Source organism: Oncorhynchus keta, chromosome 17 (genome assembly GCF_023373465.1).
Source record: "Oncorhynchus keta strain PuntledgeMale-10-30-2019 chromosome 17, Oket_V2, whole genome shotgun sequence".
Taxonomy (NCBI): Eukaryota; Metazoa; Chordata; class Actinopteri; order Salmoniformes; family Salmonidae; genus Oncorhynchus; species Oncorhynchus keta.
This window is the reverse complement of record NC_068437.1, coordinates 30,639,474-30,657,744: the sequence shown is the minus strand read 5'-3', so window position 1 is coordinate 30,657,744 and position 18,271 is coordinate 30,639,474. Positions and strand designations below refer to the sequence as shown.

General features: G+C 45.6%; 1 protein-coding gene across 2 annotated transcripts in view; it reads left to right on the top strand.

Annotated features, from left to right (window-relative positions):
* The first annotated feature begins 5,460 nt into the window (after window positions 1-5,460).
* Window positions 5,461-18,271, top strand: part of kcp (kielin cysteine rich BMP regulator) — a 47,403-nt gene continuing 34,592 nt past the window's right edge. For both annotated transcript variants that reach the window (XM_052465879.1, XM_052465878.1), the window contains exons 1-5: window positions 5,461-5,873; window positions 7,667-8,211; window positions 8,341-8,413; window positions 8,876-9,171; window positions 9,316-9,484. In XM_052465879.1, the coding sequence (XP_052321839.1) occupies window positions 5,780-5,873; window positions 7,667-8,211; window positions 8,341-8,413; window positions 8,876-9,171; window positions 9,316-9,484 (1,177 nt within the window). In that variant the 5' untranslated portion in view covers window positions 5,461-5,779. The remainder of the gene's footprint in view (window positions 5,874-7,666; window positions 8,212-8,340; window positions 8,414-8,875; window positions 9,172-9,315; window positions 9,485-18,271) is intronic.

Sequence of the window (18,271 nt, the reverse complement as noted above, 5' to 3'; positions counted from 1 at the left end):
GGGGCTAATTCTTCAGCTCTGTGCGAGTTAACCCACACAGTGCTTAATGTTGCGACTTTCGGTGTGCTCATGGTATGGCTCAAAGTTTGAGGGAGTTTACCTTCAGGCAAAGTGTGTGTGCATGCGTGCGCGCTTGCATGCGAGAGAGGGGAGAGGATACACAGACATGCCTTGTGCCTAAATTGATGACTTGTTTGTCTTGCAGCTGAGAGCCAAGTGAAAACTAATGGATTCAGTCAGTTCAGTCAGTTGTTCTGATGAGCCATTCCCAGCAAGCTAGTTTATGCTGGCTAGCTGGCAACGCCAACAGCGGTGGCGCTAGTTAAACGTTTTATTAGTCGTATGTACAGGGTACACATGGTATACCCGTCCAACGAAATGCTTACTTGCAGGTTCCTTCTCAACAATGCAACAACAATAAGAAATAATACAATTTAAGAATACGAACATGAAGTCAAAACTTGTAAAAGAAAGTGATGTGTGACCGGTACACCAAGAAGTCTATTTTTACACGATTTTGATCACAACGCATTTTGTGTGTATTGCACGATTGTCTTTCATCATAACGCATTCGTGTACATTACACGATTTGTTGTGGCTACTATTAGCTAGGCTAACTAGGTGGCTAAAACTAAAGTGATTGTTAGGGGTTAGGGTTAGGTTTAGGGTTTAAGATTATGGTTTAGGTAACATGCTAGCTAAGTAGTTAAAGGGTTAAGGTTAGGGTTAAGGTTAGGAGTTAGGTTAAATAATTAAGGTTAGGGGAAGGGTTAGCTAACATGCTAAGTAGTTGCAAAGTTGCTAAAAAGTAGTAAGTCGTTGCAAAGTTGTTAATTAGCTAAAATGGTTTGCTAGATGTTCATGTTTGAACACGCAACCTTTAGGTTGCTAGACGTTTGCGTTATACACCTACCCATCCTCCGACCAACCTCCCTCCTTGTTTCTGTTTTAAACTTCTTCAGGCTAGGGTCTATTTTCCTCCACTTCCTGTCTGACTGATGTGCCCAAAGTAAACTGCCTGTTACTCAGGCCCAGAAGCCAGGATATGCATATAATTGGTACCATTAGATAGAAAACATGAGACTATAACACAATTGAAATGCTAGGAGAAAATCCAAAGAAATACCAACCAGTATTCTTTTTTGAGAGAGAGCCCATGCTCTTACAATGGAAAGCTATGGGTCATATGCAATTCAGGCTCCCAGATTGCAATTCCTATGGCTTCCACTAGATAACAACAGTCATTGTTCAAGGTTTCAGGCTTGCTTCTTCCCAAACGAGGAAGAATTTGGAGTTTTGGAACTGCGAGTCAGAGTTGGAAATCAGTCGGTGTGAGCGTGACGAAGAGGACATACACATGCTAATTTTACTTTCCTATTGAACATACTTCTATCCGTATGAAATATTATAGTTTAATTAAATTTTAGAGTACCTGAGGATTAGATAGAAACACATTTTTACTTGTTTTAACAAAGTTTAGCGGTACCTTTTTGGATTCCTTTCTCTGGATGTTGAACAAGTGGATTACTCAAATCGATGGCACCAACTAAACTGACTTTTTGGGATATAAAGAAGGATTTTATCTAACAAAACGACCATGCATGTTGTAGCTGGGACCCGAGTAAGTGAATATTGTAACGGCATTCAGAGGTGGAAGAAGGATAGGACCAAAGCGCATCGTGGTAAGTGTTCATGATGTAATATTTAAAGAAACAAACTGAACACTGAAATACAAAACAATAAACGATGTGAACAAAACAAAAAATGAAACAGTAACGTGTGGACCAAACACTCACACGGAAAACAAACACCCACAAACAAAAAGTGAAACCCGGGCTACCTAAGTATGATTCTCAATCAGAGACAACTAACGACACCTGCCTCTGATTGAGAACCATACTAGGCCGAACACAAAACCATCATAGAAAAACAAACATAGACTGCCCACCTCAACTCACGCCCTGACCATACTAAAACAAAGAATAAACAACAGAACTATGGTCAGAACGTGACAAATATTTAATCAATATCTGTGATTTTATGAAGCCTGTGCTGGTTGATTTGGGATGCCGTCCTCAAACAATCGCATGGCATGCTTTTGCTGTAAAGCCTATTGTAAATCGGGCAATGCAGTTCGATTAACAATAATTTAAGCTTTTAATCGATATGACACTTGCATGTACCTAGATGTTTAATATCCATAGTTTTTATGATTATTTATTTGAATAATTTTATTCCAATTTATTTGAAAATATTCAAATTTCTCCGGAAGTTGTCGACAGGTGTCCCGCTATCCCAGAGAGGTTTTAAGCCATCTAATGTTTTTATCTAGAGCTGCCACTTTCAAGGTGCGGGACTCTAACCCAAAAGCTTACAAGAAATCCTGCTATGCCCTGCAACAAACGATCAAACAGGCAAAGCGTCAATACAGGGCTAAGATTGAATCGTACTACACCGGCTCCGACGCTCATCTTATGTGGCAGGGTTTGCAAACTATTACAGACTACAAAGGGAAGCACAGCAGTGAGCTGCCCAGTGACACGAACCTACCAGACGAGCTAAATCACTTCTATGCTCACTTCGAGGCAAGCAACAATGAGGCATGCATGAGACCATCAGCTGTTCCGGGCGACTGTGTGATCACGCTCTCCGTAGCTGACGTGAGTAAGACCTTTAAACAGGTCAAAATACACAAGGCTGCGGGACCAGACGGATTACCAGGACATGTGCTCCGGGCATGTGCTGACAAACTGGCAGGTGTCTTCACTGACATTTTCAACATGTCCCTGATTGAGTCTGTAATATCAACATGTTTCAAGCAGACCACCATAGTCCATGTGCCCAAAAACACAAAGGCATCCTGCCTAAATGACTACAGATGCGTATTACTCACGTCCGTAGCCATGAAGTGCTTTGAAAGGTTGGTAATGGCTCACATCAACACCATTATCCCAGAAACCCTAGACCCACTCCAATTTGCATACCGCCCAAACAGATCCACAGATGATGCCATTTCTATTGCACTCCACACTGCCCTTTCCCACCTGGACAAAAGGAACACCTATGTGAAAATGCAATTCATTGACTACAGCTCAGCGTTCAACACCATAGTACCCTCAAAGCTAATAACTAAACTAAGGATCCTGGGACTGAACACCTCCCTCTGCAGTTGGACTTCCTGACGGGCCGTCCCCAGGCGGTGAGGGTAGGTAGCAACACATCTGCCACGCTGATCCTCAACACTGAAGCTCCCCAGGGGTGCGTGCTCAGCCCCCTCCTGTACTCCCTGTTCACCCACGACTGCATGGCCAGGTACTACTCCAACACCATCTTTAAGTTTGCAGACGACACAACAGTGATAGGCCTGATCACCGACTACGACGAGACAGCCTATAGGGAGGAGGTCAGAGACCTGCCAGAATAACAACCTATCCCTCAAGAAGTCAGGTGCAGGAGAGCAGAGTATGATTAAATAAAGCACACTTTATTATAGTTCCAAACCTGGAGCACAACAAAACAAACGCGCTCAAAAAACGGAACAATAAAGTAAAGCGCTAAAGGAACTTCACTTGACATGAAAACAATTACACACAAAACATGATGGAAAACAGAGGGTTAAATACAAGTAGATTTATTGGGGAAATGAAAACCAGGTGTGCATGAAAACAAGACAAGACAAATGGATATATGAAAAATGGAGTGGCGATGGCTAGAAAGCCAGTGACGTCGATCGCTGAGCGCCGCCCGAACAAGGAGAGGAGCCACCTTCGGCGGGAGTCGTGACAACTACAGGAAAATGAGGACTGAGCATGCACCCATTCTCATCGACGGGGCTGTAGTGGAGTAGGTTGACAGCCTCAAGTTCCTTGGTGTCCACATCAACAACAAACTAGAATGGTTCAAACACACCAAGACAGTTGTGAAGAGGGCACGACAAAGCCTATTCCCCCTCAGGAAACTAAAAAGTTTTGGCATTGGTCCTGAGATCCTCAAAAGGTTCTACAGCTGCAACATCGTGAGCATCTTGACTGGTTGCATCACTGCCTTGCTCGGCCTCTGACCGCAAGGCACAACAGAGGGTAGTTCGTACGGCCCAGTACATCACTGGGGCTAAGCTGCCTGCTATCCAGGACCTCTACACCAGACGGTGTCAGAGGAAGGCCCTAAAAATTGTCAAAGATCCCAGCCACCCCAGTCATAAACTGTTCTCTCTATTACCGCATGGCAAGCTCTACCAGAGTGCCAAGTCTAGCACAAAAAGGCTTCTCGACAGTTTTTATCCCAAAGCCATAATCAAATCCAACCCCTCTATTATGCTACTGCTACTCTCTGTTCATCATATATGCATAGTCACTTTAACTATACATTCATGTACATACTCCCTCAATCAGCCTGTCTAACTGGTGTCTGTATATAGCCTCGCTACTTTTATAGCCTCCCTACTGTATATAGCCTGTCTTTTTACTGTTGTTTTATTTCTTTACTTACCTATTGTTCACCTAATACCTTTTTGCACTATTGGTTAGAGCCTGTAAGTAAGCATTTCACTATATTCGGCGCATGTGACAAATAAACTTTGATTTGATCTGTGATTGAAATTCACTGTATACCACAAACAAAAAACAGTTTTTGTGTGTGCCTGTCACGAATTTCCTATAATTTCACAGTAATCTGTGATACTGGGTTGATAGTCTACCCACTGGGCACACACTGGTTGAATCAACATTGTTTCCACATAGAAATTATGTTGAACCAACGTGAAATAGAAGTTGATATGATGTCTATGCCCAGTTGGTAGGCCTACTGTTTACCGCTGGTCAATGAGGAGAGTTTGCGCTGCAGGAAACACAAGGTGCACAGTGTGTCCTTATGCCCGAGCTTGCTGAGCACTGCTGTCCTGTAATAACCCACTGGGCAAAAACTGGTTCAATCAACGTTGTTTGCACGTAATTTCAACAACCCCAAAATATGTGATCACCTTGAACCAACGTGGAAAATTGAATGGATTTGAAAAAAAGTTAGCAATTTAAGGGAATTTCGTCTAATTTCACCCAATTTTTGACCTACATCAAATGACATGGTGATTTTTAAAATTGGTTTTATGTTGAATTCACGTTAGTTGACAACTCAACCAAATGTAAATCAAAACTAGACATTGATATGAAGTCTGTGCCCAGTGGGTAGCTAGATAGATAATACCAAGCCAGTGTGACAGCTAAAGCACATTTGTTGCTTTTGAAGTCTTATAAAATCTACATGATTCTGAACACTCTCAAGTCCTGACTTCGGCAGACAAGTTTCAAATTCTAGCTTCAAGCATAAACTAGTATAACTACCTAGCTGTGGATGGCTCATTAGGACGTCTGACTAAACTGACTAAACCGAATCCGTTCGTCCCCACTCAACTCGTATAGACCAGGCGTGTCCGTATATGCTCCCCGGAGATAGAGAGCCTGCCTGCATCCAGATGTTTCGTGTTTCTGTGACGCGCATCGCTCGTTGACATCGGGGAAGAAGAGCTGAAGTCCGGGTGGACGCAGTTCAGATAGACCGTGTTGGAAATAAGGACATAACTTGTTGGCGCTTCTTTGTTTGTCAAATTAACGTTTCAAATGAATCGATTTGAATGTCAAATTATCGCATTTAACTAGGCTATTTAAATTCCTTGTCACTACTATGGAGTAACTTTTCATGCGGATTTGAGGCGCGCAAAGTGTGAACCGAAGGGGAACTTTCTTTCTGCGGAGGTGTTCACACACTCACAACCAGCCGTGTGGGAATGGAGGTCCGCTGGCTGAAGACCCTGCTGTGTGTGTGGTTGAGTGTGTGTTCGTCCCTTCGAGCACACCCTATAGATAAAAACCATGAGAACGGTATGTGTTTACGATATTGACTCCCGCAAAACTGTTTTTCAGAACAATGGTTAGGTTGCACGGTGTATGTGTGTGCGTATGTGTGTAACATGATTTGATGATAATATTAAACGTATGTCTGCCAGGACCTGTTAGTCATTGTATCTAATCAATCAGTGACTGTGTTGAAATGTTAGACTACTTTTTGCATTCATTTAGGGTCAGTTACCTCTCTCTCTCTCTCTCTCTCTCTCTCTCTCTCTCTCTCTCTCTCTAAAACTATGGGTCCTATCCGCAGGCTATGAAAAACAAGTATTATTTTAGATAGCGTCCCTTTTCATCTGTGCTATGACTATAGGACAGGGGGTTTTCTTGTTGGGTTCTGTGAATTGGAAACACTCCTGGCCTCAGGTGGATGAAACCCTTTCAAACTACCAGAAACCTTGTTATTATTCATTCTGAATCTGAAATCAAAAGAGCCAGAGACAACCACTTCAATAGACAACATACAGTACTCTGTAGTTTAGTGAACTACTTAGCAGGGTTGAATCTTATGCAAAGAATGGTTATAATGTCACATTAACTCTATACACTGTGCTTTTTTTGCAATTATTCATTATGTAAGCTTTATGTGAGAAAGGGTTACATGTAACACTACACACAGTGGACTCTGTAACAAGGCAGGGTTACATGTAACACTTTACACAGTGGACTCTGTAACAAGGCAGGGTTACATGTAACACTTTACACAGTGGACTCTGTAACAAGGCAGGATTACATGTAACACTACACACAGTGGACTCTGTAACAAGGCAGGATTACATGTAACACTTTACACAGTGGACTCTGTAACAAGGCAGGGTTACATGTAACACTTTACACAGTGGACTCTGTAACAAGGCAGGGTTACATGTAACACTTTACACAGTGGACTCTGTAACAAGGCAGGATTACAGACAAAGGTTGCCTACGGAGCTGTGAGGGGAACGGCACCTCAGTACCTCCAGGCACTGATCAGGCCCTACACCCAAACAAGGGCACTGCGTTCATCCACCTCTGGCCTGCTCGCCTCCCTACCACTGAGGAAGTACAGTTCCCGCTCAGCCCAGTCAAAACTGTTCGCTGCTCTGGCCCCCCAATGGTGGAACAAACTCCCTCACGACGCCAGGACAGCGAAGTCAATCACCACCTTCCGGAGACACCTGAAACCCCACCTCTTTAAGGAATACCTAGGATAGGATAAGTAATCCTTCTCACCCCCCTAAAAGATTTAGATGCACTATTGTAAAGTGGCTGTTCCACTGGATCTCATAAGGTGAATGCACCAATTTGTAAGTCGCTCTGGATAAGAGCGTCTGCTAAATGACTTAAATGTAATGTAAATGTAATGTAAATGAGACCATTGTGAATCCACCTGTCGCAACAAGCGTGGGGGTTAACTGCTTTCTTTTCTATTGCAAAACGTTTTTCTATGATGTGAACTCATTAATGTCTGATAAACGCATTCGGGGATGCTGCTTTGAAATTGGTGTGGAGCTGCCCCACCAGATTGAAAAGTACAAGGGCAAAATCTGTCTCGCCACATGTTTTCTGGTGGCTCTGTCTCTTTCAGACCCAGAAATCTGTTTATCATGTCGTATCAGACATGGTCTGAAGCATGAGTGTGTATTAGCCAACCTGACAGTGTGTGTGTGTGTGTGTGTGTGTGTGTGTGTGTGTGTGTGTGTGTGTGTGTATATGTTTGTGTATATTTTGATTGGCTTGCTTGTTGATCTTTCTGTCAATTCTCATTCATTGTCTTGTCTGTCCCTCAGTGATCAACCTACTGGAGGCTCTCAACATGTCCCGCCCCTTAAAGGGTGTATCCAAAGTCCAGGGGGAGTGGGCTGGAACCCAGGCCTACAAACTCCGCCCCCGCTCACCTCACCTGACCCTTCCCGAACAATACTCCCACTACCTTGTTTCCTCACTGCAAGGCAGTCTGGGAATTCACCTGATGGCACGTCAGGGTGCAGACTCCAGTGGCACTCTGCTCTCTTTCTCCTCCTCCTCCTCTTCCTCGCCCCTCCTCCAACTCTACTCCTCTACCCGCTCCAAATCTCTGCGTCTGGACCACCAGGCTGGCTTGGAAGGCCAGGGACTTGCCAGTGTCCTGTTCCCAGGAGGAAGTCCCTTCTCTGGGGGAGGCTGGGTGCGGTTGGCCTTGGCCCTGGAGGCTGGCCGTGTGTCTCTGTTTGTGGACTGTAGAGAGGCCGTGGTTATACAGAGAGAGAAAGAGGAGAGAGTCAAACTACAGCTGCCCCCAGACCTAGTCATCACACTGGCCAGCACACAGGGTGACATGGAGAGCAAGTTCACTGTGAGTAAACACACTCGCACACATATATTCACATGTACACACATGCAAGTATGCACTCGATAACTGTTTCTCTTTCTCTCTCTCCCTCTCTCTCCCCCCTTCTATTGCTCCATCACTGTCTCTCTGTAGGGTTATGTGCAGACGGCTGAGATCTCTACCAGAGCGTATCAGAGGCGTCCGTGGCAATGTGACAACATTACAGGTACAGGTTTTTTAACCTGGCTATTGGTTTTATGGCTACTTTGCCATTAAGACAAGTTCATGTCATTCTCTACGAATGAGGAACTGAGTGTACTAATCTATTACTGTAGTATTAGCCCTCCTTCAGCTTCTCACACTCCCTGTCATATAATAATCCAACCATTATGATTGGCTGGAACAGGGTCATGAATTTTGACCTCTTTGACCTCTAGTCCTCTCTGACCTCACTCTGACAGGACCACCCTGAGGCCAGACCACCCAATCACAGAAAGATGTGTGTGTGTGTGTGTAGGGGGGGGGCTTGTATTACTATCCTCGTGGAAATCCCCCAAAGTCCCCACAAGAATAGTAAAACAAGGAAAATTCTCCCTCCCTCTTTCACTCTCGCTCCCCTTTCCCCTCATCCCCCCTCACTCACTCTCTTTCTCTGTTCTTCTCCCCTCACCCTTCCCCTCTTTCTCAGATTCTCTGCATGGCCCTCCCCATGCCCAGCTCAACAACTCTGCTCCAGTAAACAGGGTTGACAGTGGACCAGGGCTGGAACCTCAGCATGATATAGCCAACTACCAGCCACATAACCCCTCTCTCCACCCCCATCATCCCCAGGGCGACCAGCCCCAGAGGGGTGGGGTGCTTCTGGGTCCTCCAGCACCCCATGGGGTGAAACCTGTGTCTCAGTCCCAGGGCGAGGACTGGCTGAGGGGGTTGGAGGAGAGGCTAGAGGCCCTGGAGCGCATGCTGGACATGGTCAAGGCCCAGGTAGCCACAGCAAAGTCATGTATTATAATGTGATGTTTTTTTAAAGATTTCAATGGGCAATTGAGGTATACTCATCCTTATTCACGCAAGATTGACTATTGGCTATTTATTTCTGTGTGTGTGTGTCTCTGTGTGTGTGTGTAGAATGTGAACCTGCAGGCGCGTGTGCAGTATCTGGAGGGGTGTGAGTGTGTGAGGCGTGGGTGTGTGTGGGAGGGGAGACAGGTGGAGGAGGGGCATCGCTGGGAGACGCACCGGAACACATTCTGTACCTGCACCTCTGGACAGGTCACCTGCTCTGCTCCTACTGACGGTCGGTACCGTACTGCACACACACAAACATACCAGTGTTTCCCACTAAGATTTGTTTCAGCAGCAGTGGCAAAGTAAGTGCGGGTGGTGGGGAATATACACATTTAGCCATGGGGCAGAGATACATTTTCACAGTTTTAATGCTAGTTTCTTGCAATTCCACACATTTTGCCATGGTTTCACACTGGGCACAGACATCAATTCAATGTATTTCCACATTGGTTCAATGTCATTTCATTAAAATGATGTGGAATCAACGTTGATTCAACCACCGTGTGGATTTTGCCATGTTCTTATGTTATCTGAGTCACTCAAACACATAACAAAATCAATGGGGGCCCCATGCCAGGACATTTTTGGTTTGTTTTTATTTTGGTGATTGTTAGGTCTCAAAGATGATCCTATTTAAAATATGTAGCTCCATTATATACTTAACAGTTCCTTCAGAAAGTATTCAGACCCATTGACTTTTTCCACACTTTGTTACGTGTCAGCCTTATTCTAAAATGGATAGAAAATAAAATGGTCCTCAGCAATCTACATACAATACCCCATAATGACAAAGGCAAAAACATAAAAACTGAAATAGCTTATTTACATAAGTATTCAGACCCTTTGCTATGAGACACGAAATTGAGCGCAGGTGCATCCTGTTTCCATTGATCATTCTTGAGATGTTGATGCAGTCCACCTGTTGTAAATTAAATTGATTAGAGATGACTTGGAAAGTGCATGTCAGAGCAAAAACCAAGCTATGAAGTCAAAGGAACGGTCCGTAGAGCTCAGAGACAGTATTGTGTCGAGGCGCAGATTTGGGGAAGGGTACCAAAAAATGTTCCAAGGTTCCCAAGAACACAGTGGCCTCCATCATTCTTAAATCGAAGAAGTTTGGAACCATCAACACTCTTCCTAAAGCTGGAGCAATCGGGGGAGAAGGGACTTGGTTAGGGAGGTGACCAAGAACCCAATGGTCACTCTGTCAGAGCTTTAGAGTTCCTCTGTGGAGAGTACCTAGGTGTCTGGCTAGACTGCAAACTCTCCTTCCAGACTCACATCAAACATCTCCAATCAAAAATCAAATCCAGAGTCGGCTTTCTATTCCGCAACAAAGCCTCCTTCACTCACGCTGCCAAGCTTACCCTAGTAAAACTGACTATCCTACCGATCCTCGACTTCGGCGATGTCATCTACAAAATGGCTTCCAACACTCTACTCAGCAAACTGGATGCAGTCTATCACAGTGCCATCCGTTTTGTCACTAAAGCACCTTATACCACCCACCACTGCGACTTGTATGCTCTAGTCGGCTGGCCCTCACTACATATTCGTCGCCAGACCCACTGGCTCCAGGTCATTTACAAGTCCATGCTAGGTAAAGCTCCGCCTTATCTCAGTTCACTGGTCACGATGGCAACACCCATCCGTAGCACGCGCTCCAGCAGGTGTATCTCACTGATCATCCCTAAAGCCAACACCTCATTTGGCCGCCTTTCGTTCCAGTACTCTGCTGCCTGTGACTGGAACGAATTGCAAAAATCGCTGAAGTTGGAGACTTTTATCTCCCTCACCAACTTCAAACATCAGCTATCCGAGCAGCTAACCGATCGCTGCAGCTGTACATAGTCTATAGGTAAATAGCTCACCCTTTTTCACCTACCTCATTCCCATACTGTTTTTATACTGTTTTTATTTATTTACTTTTCTGCTCTTTTGCACACCAATATCTCTACCTGTACATGCCCATCTGATCATTTATCACTCCAGTGTTAATCTGCAAAATTGTATTATTCGCCTACCTCCTCATGCCTTTTGCACACATTGTATATAGACTGCCCATTTTTTTCTACTGTGTTATTGACTTGCTAATTGTTTACTCCATGTGTAACTCTGTGTTGTCTGTTCACACTGCTATGCTTTATCTTGGCCAGGTCGCAGTTGCAAATGAGAACTTGTTCTCAACTAGCCTACCTGGTTAAATAAAGGTGAAATAAAAAATAAAAAATAAAATGGGAGAACATTCCAGAAGGACAAACACCAATCAGGCTTTTATGTTAGAGTGGAGAGACAGAAGCCACTCCTCAGTAAAAGGCCCAAAAGGAACATAAAGAGTTTGCCAAAAGGCACCTAAATACTCTCAAACCATAAGAAACCAAATTATCTGGTCTGATGAAACCAATATAGGACTCTGTGGCCTGAATGCCAAGCGTCAGTTCTGGAGGAAACCTGGCACCATCCCTACTGGGAAGCATGGTGGTGTCAGCATCACTTTGTGGAGATGTTTTTCAGTGGCAGGGACTGGTACTAGTCAGAGGCAAACATTAAAGGAGAAAAGTACAGAGAGATCCTTGATGAAAACCTGCACCAGAGCGCTCAGAACCTCAGACTGGGGTGAAGGTTCACTTTCCAACAGGACAATGACCCTAACCACACAGCCAAGACAACGCAGGAGTGGCTTCGGAACAAGTCTCTGAATGTCCTTGAGTATCCCAGCGAGAGCTCGGACTTGAACCCGATCAAACATCTCTGGAGAGACCTGAAAATAGCTGTGCAGCAATGCTCCCCATCCAACCTGACAGAGCTTGAGAGGATCTACAGAGAAGAATGGGAGAAACTCTCCAAATACAGGTGTGCCAAGCTTGTAAAAACATCCTATCCAAGAAGACTCTAGGCTGTAATAGCTGCCAAAGGTGCTTAAGCAAAGTACTGAGTAAAAGGTCTGATACTTATGTAAATGGTGATATTTCAGTTTTATTTTTATTTATAAATTAACAAAAATGTATAAAAAAAAACGTTTTTCTTTGTCATTATGGGGTATTGTGTTTGGATTGAAGAGGGGGAAAAAATAATTTAATCAATTTTAGAATAAGGCTGTAACCTAACATAATGTGGAAAAGGTCAAGCGGTCTGAATACTTTCCTAAGGCACTGTACCGTATATCTGGTTTAAGTATCAGATTTTTTGGGAGTGGCGGCAACGATTTATGAATATGGGTAAACACTGCACACACACACGCATGCACAAACAACACTCACCCACACAAGCATCCAATGTGTGAAACAAACAGAGGCATACATTGCTGCCCCCCCAGAATCCCGCCCCTGTCGTAATGGGGGTGTGTGTGTCTCTTTGACCTCTGACCTTGCTGGGTTCCGCTGCCTCTGCCCCCCCTATACCACCGGGACATACTGTGAAACACAGCTAACACAGGTACTACCACATAGAATAGACATTTAAACTATTCTAGATTAGTGTATTAGACTAGACAAAACTTGACCATACTAGTGGAGTGTGTTGGTGTGATCCTTGTGGCTGCTTGGTTTATCTGACAGGTCAGCAGAACATTTGACAGGCTTGAGGTGGGTCAGAACTCTGACAGGTTTGGACACCACTTTATAGAGTTTTGTGTTTTCTAGAGTTGTGTGTGTCGTAGAGTTTTCTTGTGTCCTGCAGAGCTGTGTGTTTTCTAGAGTTGTGTGTGTCGTAGAGTTTTCTTGTGTCCTGCAGAGCTGTGTGTTTTCTAGAGATGTGTGTGAGTACTGTAGAGCAGCGATTCACAACTTTTTCCTTTCCGGGGAAAGCACTGTCAAAAGCGCTTGAGGACCACCATTAACAGTCGCGATTTTTAAAAATAAAATATCTTAGCGGTCAAATTTGGAGTACATTTTTACAGCGAATGTAACAGATTAAACATGACCCCGCTAAGCCACCCTGCTTCTTGACAGACTGCTTGCTTAACCCGGAAGCCAGCAGCACCAATCTGTCATACAGCTGGCGACCGAAGTCAGCGTGCATTCGCCCAGCCGGCCAAACCCTCCCCTAACCCAGACAATGCTGGGCCAATTGTGCGCCACCTCATGGGTCTCCCGGTCGCGGCCGGCTGCGACACAGCCCGGGACACAAACCCGGATCTGTAGCGACGCCTCTAGCACTGCGAAGCAGTGCCTTAGACCGCTGTGCCACTCTGGAGGCCCCAAGATGGATGTTTGTTAAACAATTTGTGAAATTGTTTATAACATCATTATGTTATAGAAAAACAGATTAAAACAATTGAGGCCTACATGCAGTACCTCCGCATACCACAAGTTAAAAACCAATGCTGTATAGTTGTGTTGTAGAGTTGTGTGTGAGCTGCAGAACTGTGTTTTCTAGAGTTTTGCTTTGCTGTAGAATTGCATGCTGAGTAGTTAGTTTTGTAGATTTTCCTGAGACGTAAATAGCGTGTAGTGATCTGCTGTGGGGTAGTGCTGTGTTGGTAAACAATCTGGGTTGGGTTTCCCAAAGCCTTCATAGCTAAAGTTGTACTTTTCTCTCAAGGACTGAGTCAATTTATGGTCAATCCGAGATCTGCAGTGGCCATATAGCATTTACAGCAATGCGGCCTCTGCAGAAGTCAGAACATTCATACTTCTTGCGCTTCGGGGAGCTGTCATACGCATTCAATAAATTGGTCTGCACCACACCAATCGTAGTGATTCAGATATAATCTCTTTAGCCATCCAGCAAATTACGAGCAACTGCCTAAACGAAAAGACAAAACATGACCTCTTCTGAGATGTTGGAGTCCGTTTCCCAGCACTTGACATAGGAGCTCAGCCAAGATAGCATGAGGGTAAAAGGCTGCACAGTTTTCCCACCTGCATCTCCATTCCAAATCTCACAATTGCCCCCCAGCAAAAAATAGCATAGATTTAGGCTATTGTTTATATGTGTATTTCACACTATGTTGAGGTAACAATCAGAGTATAATGCTTGAGTGTATGTCAACCCCAACACATGTTCATGTCATCGTTATCAATCAACTGCATTACTGTTAAAACCGACTTTGACTGCCACCACCACTTTTTACAAGCCTGAAAAGGGACAACTTCTAAATGTTATGCAGTGAAAACAGCCAGATACATCCAAATGGGATTTTGGTAACCATATACTGGGCCTGTTACAATATATCAATCATGACGGATTTGACAAATATCCACTTTGTTAGATCGGATTTGTTGAATGTGTGCCAATCCAGCATCCTTCTATCCCCCACTATCTGCTCTCCATTGACCTCTTTACCGCATCTATCCCCATTATCTCCCCGATCTCTTTCCAGGCGTTCAAACTCATGTTGGTGTCTTTTAAATCCCTACACGAGGTATCATAAAGATGTATTTTATTTGTGAACTTGTTCTTAACAGTGGTGAGAGGAGGACGGCTCATAATAATGTATGGAAAAGTGTGAATGGAATGGCATTAAAGACATGGATACCATGTGTTTGATACAATTCCACTGATTCCACTCCAGCCATTACCAGGGGCCTGTTCTCCCAATTAAGGTGCCACTAACCTCTTGTGGTTCTGATAGCCTTTCATAAAAGTTCTCCATGTTTGTTGTCAAGGAAGTTGTCAAGGAAGTGAGTTTGTGTTTATACAGGATGTACCACCCCCACCAACCATCAACCAATCATTTCAATGCGGCGCTATACGGAGCTATGCAGGGCCCTCTGCATTGTTTCTACATTTGGGAGGTGCACGGTGTCACCGTATGGAGCTCGATTTGGCCTCTGTAATCCTCTGGAAGCTTAGCAATTGCAATCACACCCGCCGTACGGAAACCTCCAGACTGCATTGCTGGATCAAGTACAAATCGTCTTTTAAACAAAGTGCTTCATTTATTGTCAAAAATACATTTCTCAATTGTTACTCTCTCAGGCCTGGTGCGGCTAGGTTGTTGAGAGAAAAACTCCACTTTATCTACGAGGTTTTCTGGAAACTCGCACTGCTTTGTAGTACTTAATGCCTAACATTAGACTAGCATTGTCCTGATGTTTGATGGAGAATGCTGCACTGAGTTAGGGAGGGTTAAAGGCCCTGTGTGTGTGTGTGTGTGTGTGTGTGTGTGTGTGTGTGTGTGTGTGTGTGTGTGTGTGTGTGTGTGTGTGTGTGTGTGTGTGTGTGTGTGTGTGTGTGTGTGTGTGTGTGTGTGTGTGTGTGTGTGTGTAGGCATGCTGGCAGCCCCGTCCAGAGGGCAGCTGTAGAGGTCAGAGTTTGCCTCAGCGTCGCTGGTCCTTCAGCCCCGCCCTTGGCCGCTGTGACCACTTCCTGTTCTGCACAGGAAACAGCAACAACAACTTCCTCTCCCTCGAGGCCTGCCAGGAGCAGTGCATGATGGGAGCCTGCTGCTTCCGCCTGCCCAAATGGAGCCCTCTCATTGGCTACGACAGCCAGGGCAATGGTCGCCATGGATACAACACAACCTCCAACCAGGAGCAGAGTGGAAGGGGCCAAAAGGAGGAAGAGGCATGGTTTGGAGAAATAACTGACAAGAGGATATTGGAGGAGGACGGATCTGATCACTTTGGTTACCAGTGGTTCAACCTGACCAGGCCAGATCAGCAGAGAGAAAGAAAGGAGGAGAGAGGGAGAGAGAAAAATGCTAGTGGGTTTGACGGGACAGATGCTGATTTTATCTACAGCTGTGAGTACCTATCTGTGTCAGCCTGTCAGGCCAGGGTCAGGGACCTGCAGGGAGAGGGAGAGGCTGTGAGTTTCTCCCCCGGCCAGCGCTGCTCTGAGGTGGGTTGCGTCCACGCCTGTGGCTGCCTCTACCATAGCCTGCCACGGAGCTACGGGGAGAGGTTCAGGCATGGCTGTGAAGAGTGTTTGTGTGATCAAAGCGGAGCGGTGCAGTGTGGGTGTAGTCAACTGACACAGCGGAAGGAGATACGAGACCTGACCCTGAAAGAGAGGCGCCAGTACCAACGAGCCATCAGGAGGCTCTACGCACAGCCAGGTACACCTGTGTGCAGCTAAATCCCAACTAGCAAGGTACACCTGTGTACAACTAACTCCCAACCAGCTAGGTCCACCTGTGTACAACTAACTCCCAACCAGCTAGGTACACCTGTGGACAGCTAACTTCCAACCAGCTAGGTACACCTGTGTACAACTAACTCCCAACCAGCTAGGTACACCTATGGACAGCTAACTCCCAACCAGCTAGGTACACTTGTGTACAACTAACTCCCAACCAGCTAGGTACACCTATGTACAGCTAACTCCCAACCAGCTAGGTACACCTGTGGACAGCTAACTCCCAACCAGCTAGGTACACCTGTGTACAACTAACTCCCAACCAGCTAGGTACACCTGTGTACAGCTAACTCCCAACTAGCTAGGTACACCTGTGTACAACTAACTCCCAACCAGCTAGGTACACCTGTGGACAGCTAACTCCCAACCAGCTAGGTACACCTGTGTACAGCTAACTCCCAACCAGCCAGGTACACCTGTGGACAGCTAACTCCCAACCAGCTAGGTACACCTGTGGACAGCTAACTTCCAACCAGCTAGGTACACCTGTGTACAACTAACTCCCAACCAGCTAGGTACACCTATGGACAGCTAACTCCCAACCAGCTAGGTACACTTGTGTACAACTAACTCCCAACCAGCTAGGTACACCTATGTACAGCTAACTCCCAACCAGCTAGGTACACCTGTGTACAGCTAACTCCCAACTAGCTAGGTACACCTGTGTACAACTAACTCCCAACCAGCTAGGTACACCTGTGGACAGCTAACTCCCAACCAGCTAGGTACACCTGTGTACAACTAACTCCCAACCAGCTAGGTACACCTATGTACAGCTAACTCCCAACCAGCTAGGTACACCTGTGTACAGCTAACTCCCAACTAGCTAGGTACACCTGTGTACAACTAACTCCCAACCAGCTAGGTACACCTGTGGACAGCTAACTCCCAACCAGCTAGGTACACCTGTGTACAACTAACTCCCAACCAGCTAGGTACACCTGTGGACAGCTAACTCCCAACCAGCTAGGTACACCTGTGGACAGCTAACTCCCAACCAGCTAGGTACACCTGTGTACAACTAACTCCCAACTAGCTAGGTACACCTGTGTACAACTAACTCCCAACCAGCTAGGTACACCTGTGTACAGCTAACTCCCAACCAGCTAGGTACACCTGTGGACAGCTAACTCCCAACCAGCTAGGTACACCTATGGACAGCTAACTCCCAACCAGCTAGGTACACCTGTGTACAGCTAACTCCCAACTAGCTAGGTACACCTGTGTACAACTAACTCCCAACCAGCTAGGTACACCTGTGGAGAGCTAACTCCCAACCAGCTAGGTACACCTGTGTACAACTAACTCCCAACCAGCTAGGTACACCTGTGGAGAGCTAACTCCCAACCAGCTAGGTACACCTGTGGACAGCTAACTCCCAACCAGCTAGGTACACCTATGTACAGCTAACTCCCAACCAGCTAGGTACACCTGTGTACAGCTAACTCCCAACTAGCTAGGTACACCTGTGTACAACTAACTCCCAACCAGCTAGGTACACCTGTGGAGAGCTAACTCCCAACCAGCTAGGTACACCTGTGTACAGCTAACTCCCAACCAGCTAGGTACACCTGTGGACAGCTAACTCCCAACCAGCTAGGTACACCTGTGGACAGCTAACTCCCAACCAGCTAGGTACACCTGTGTACAACTAACTCCCAACTAGCTAGGTACACCTGTGTACAACTAACTCCCAACCAGCTAGGTACACCCATATACAGCTAACTCCCAACCAGCTAGGTACACCTGTGGACAGCTAACTCCCAACCAGCTAGGTACACCTGTGTACAGCTAACTCCAAACCAGCTAGGTACACCTGTGGACAGCTAACTCCCAACCAGCTAGGTACACCTGTGTACAACTAACTCCCAACTAGCTAGGTACACCTGTGCACAACTAACTCCCAACCAGCTAGGTACACCTATATACAGCT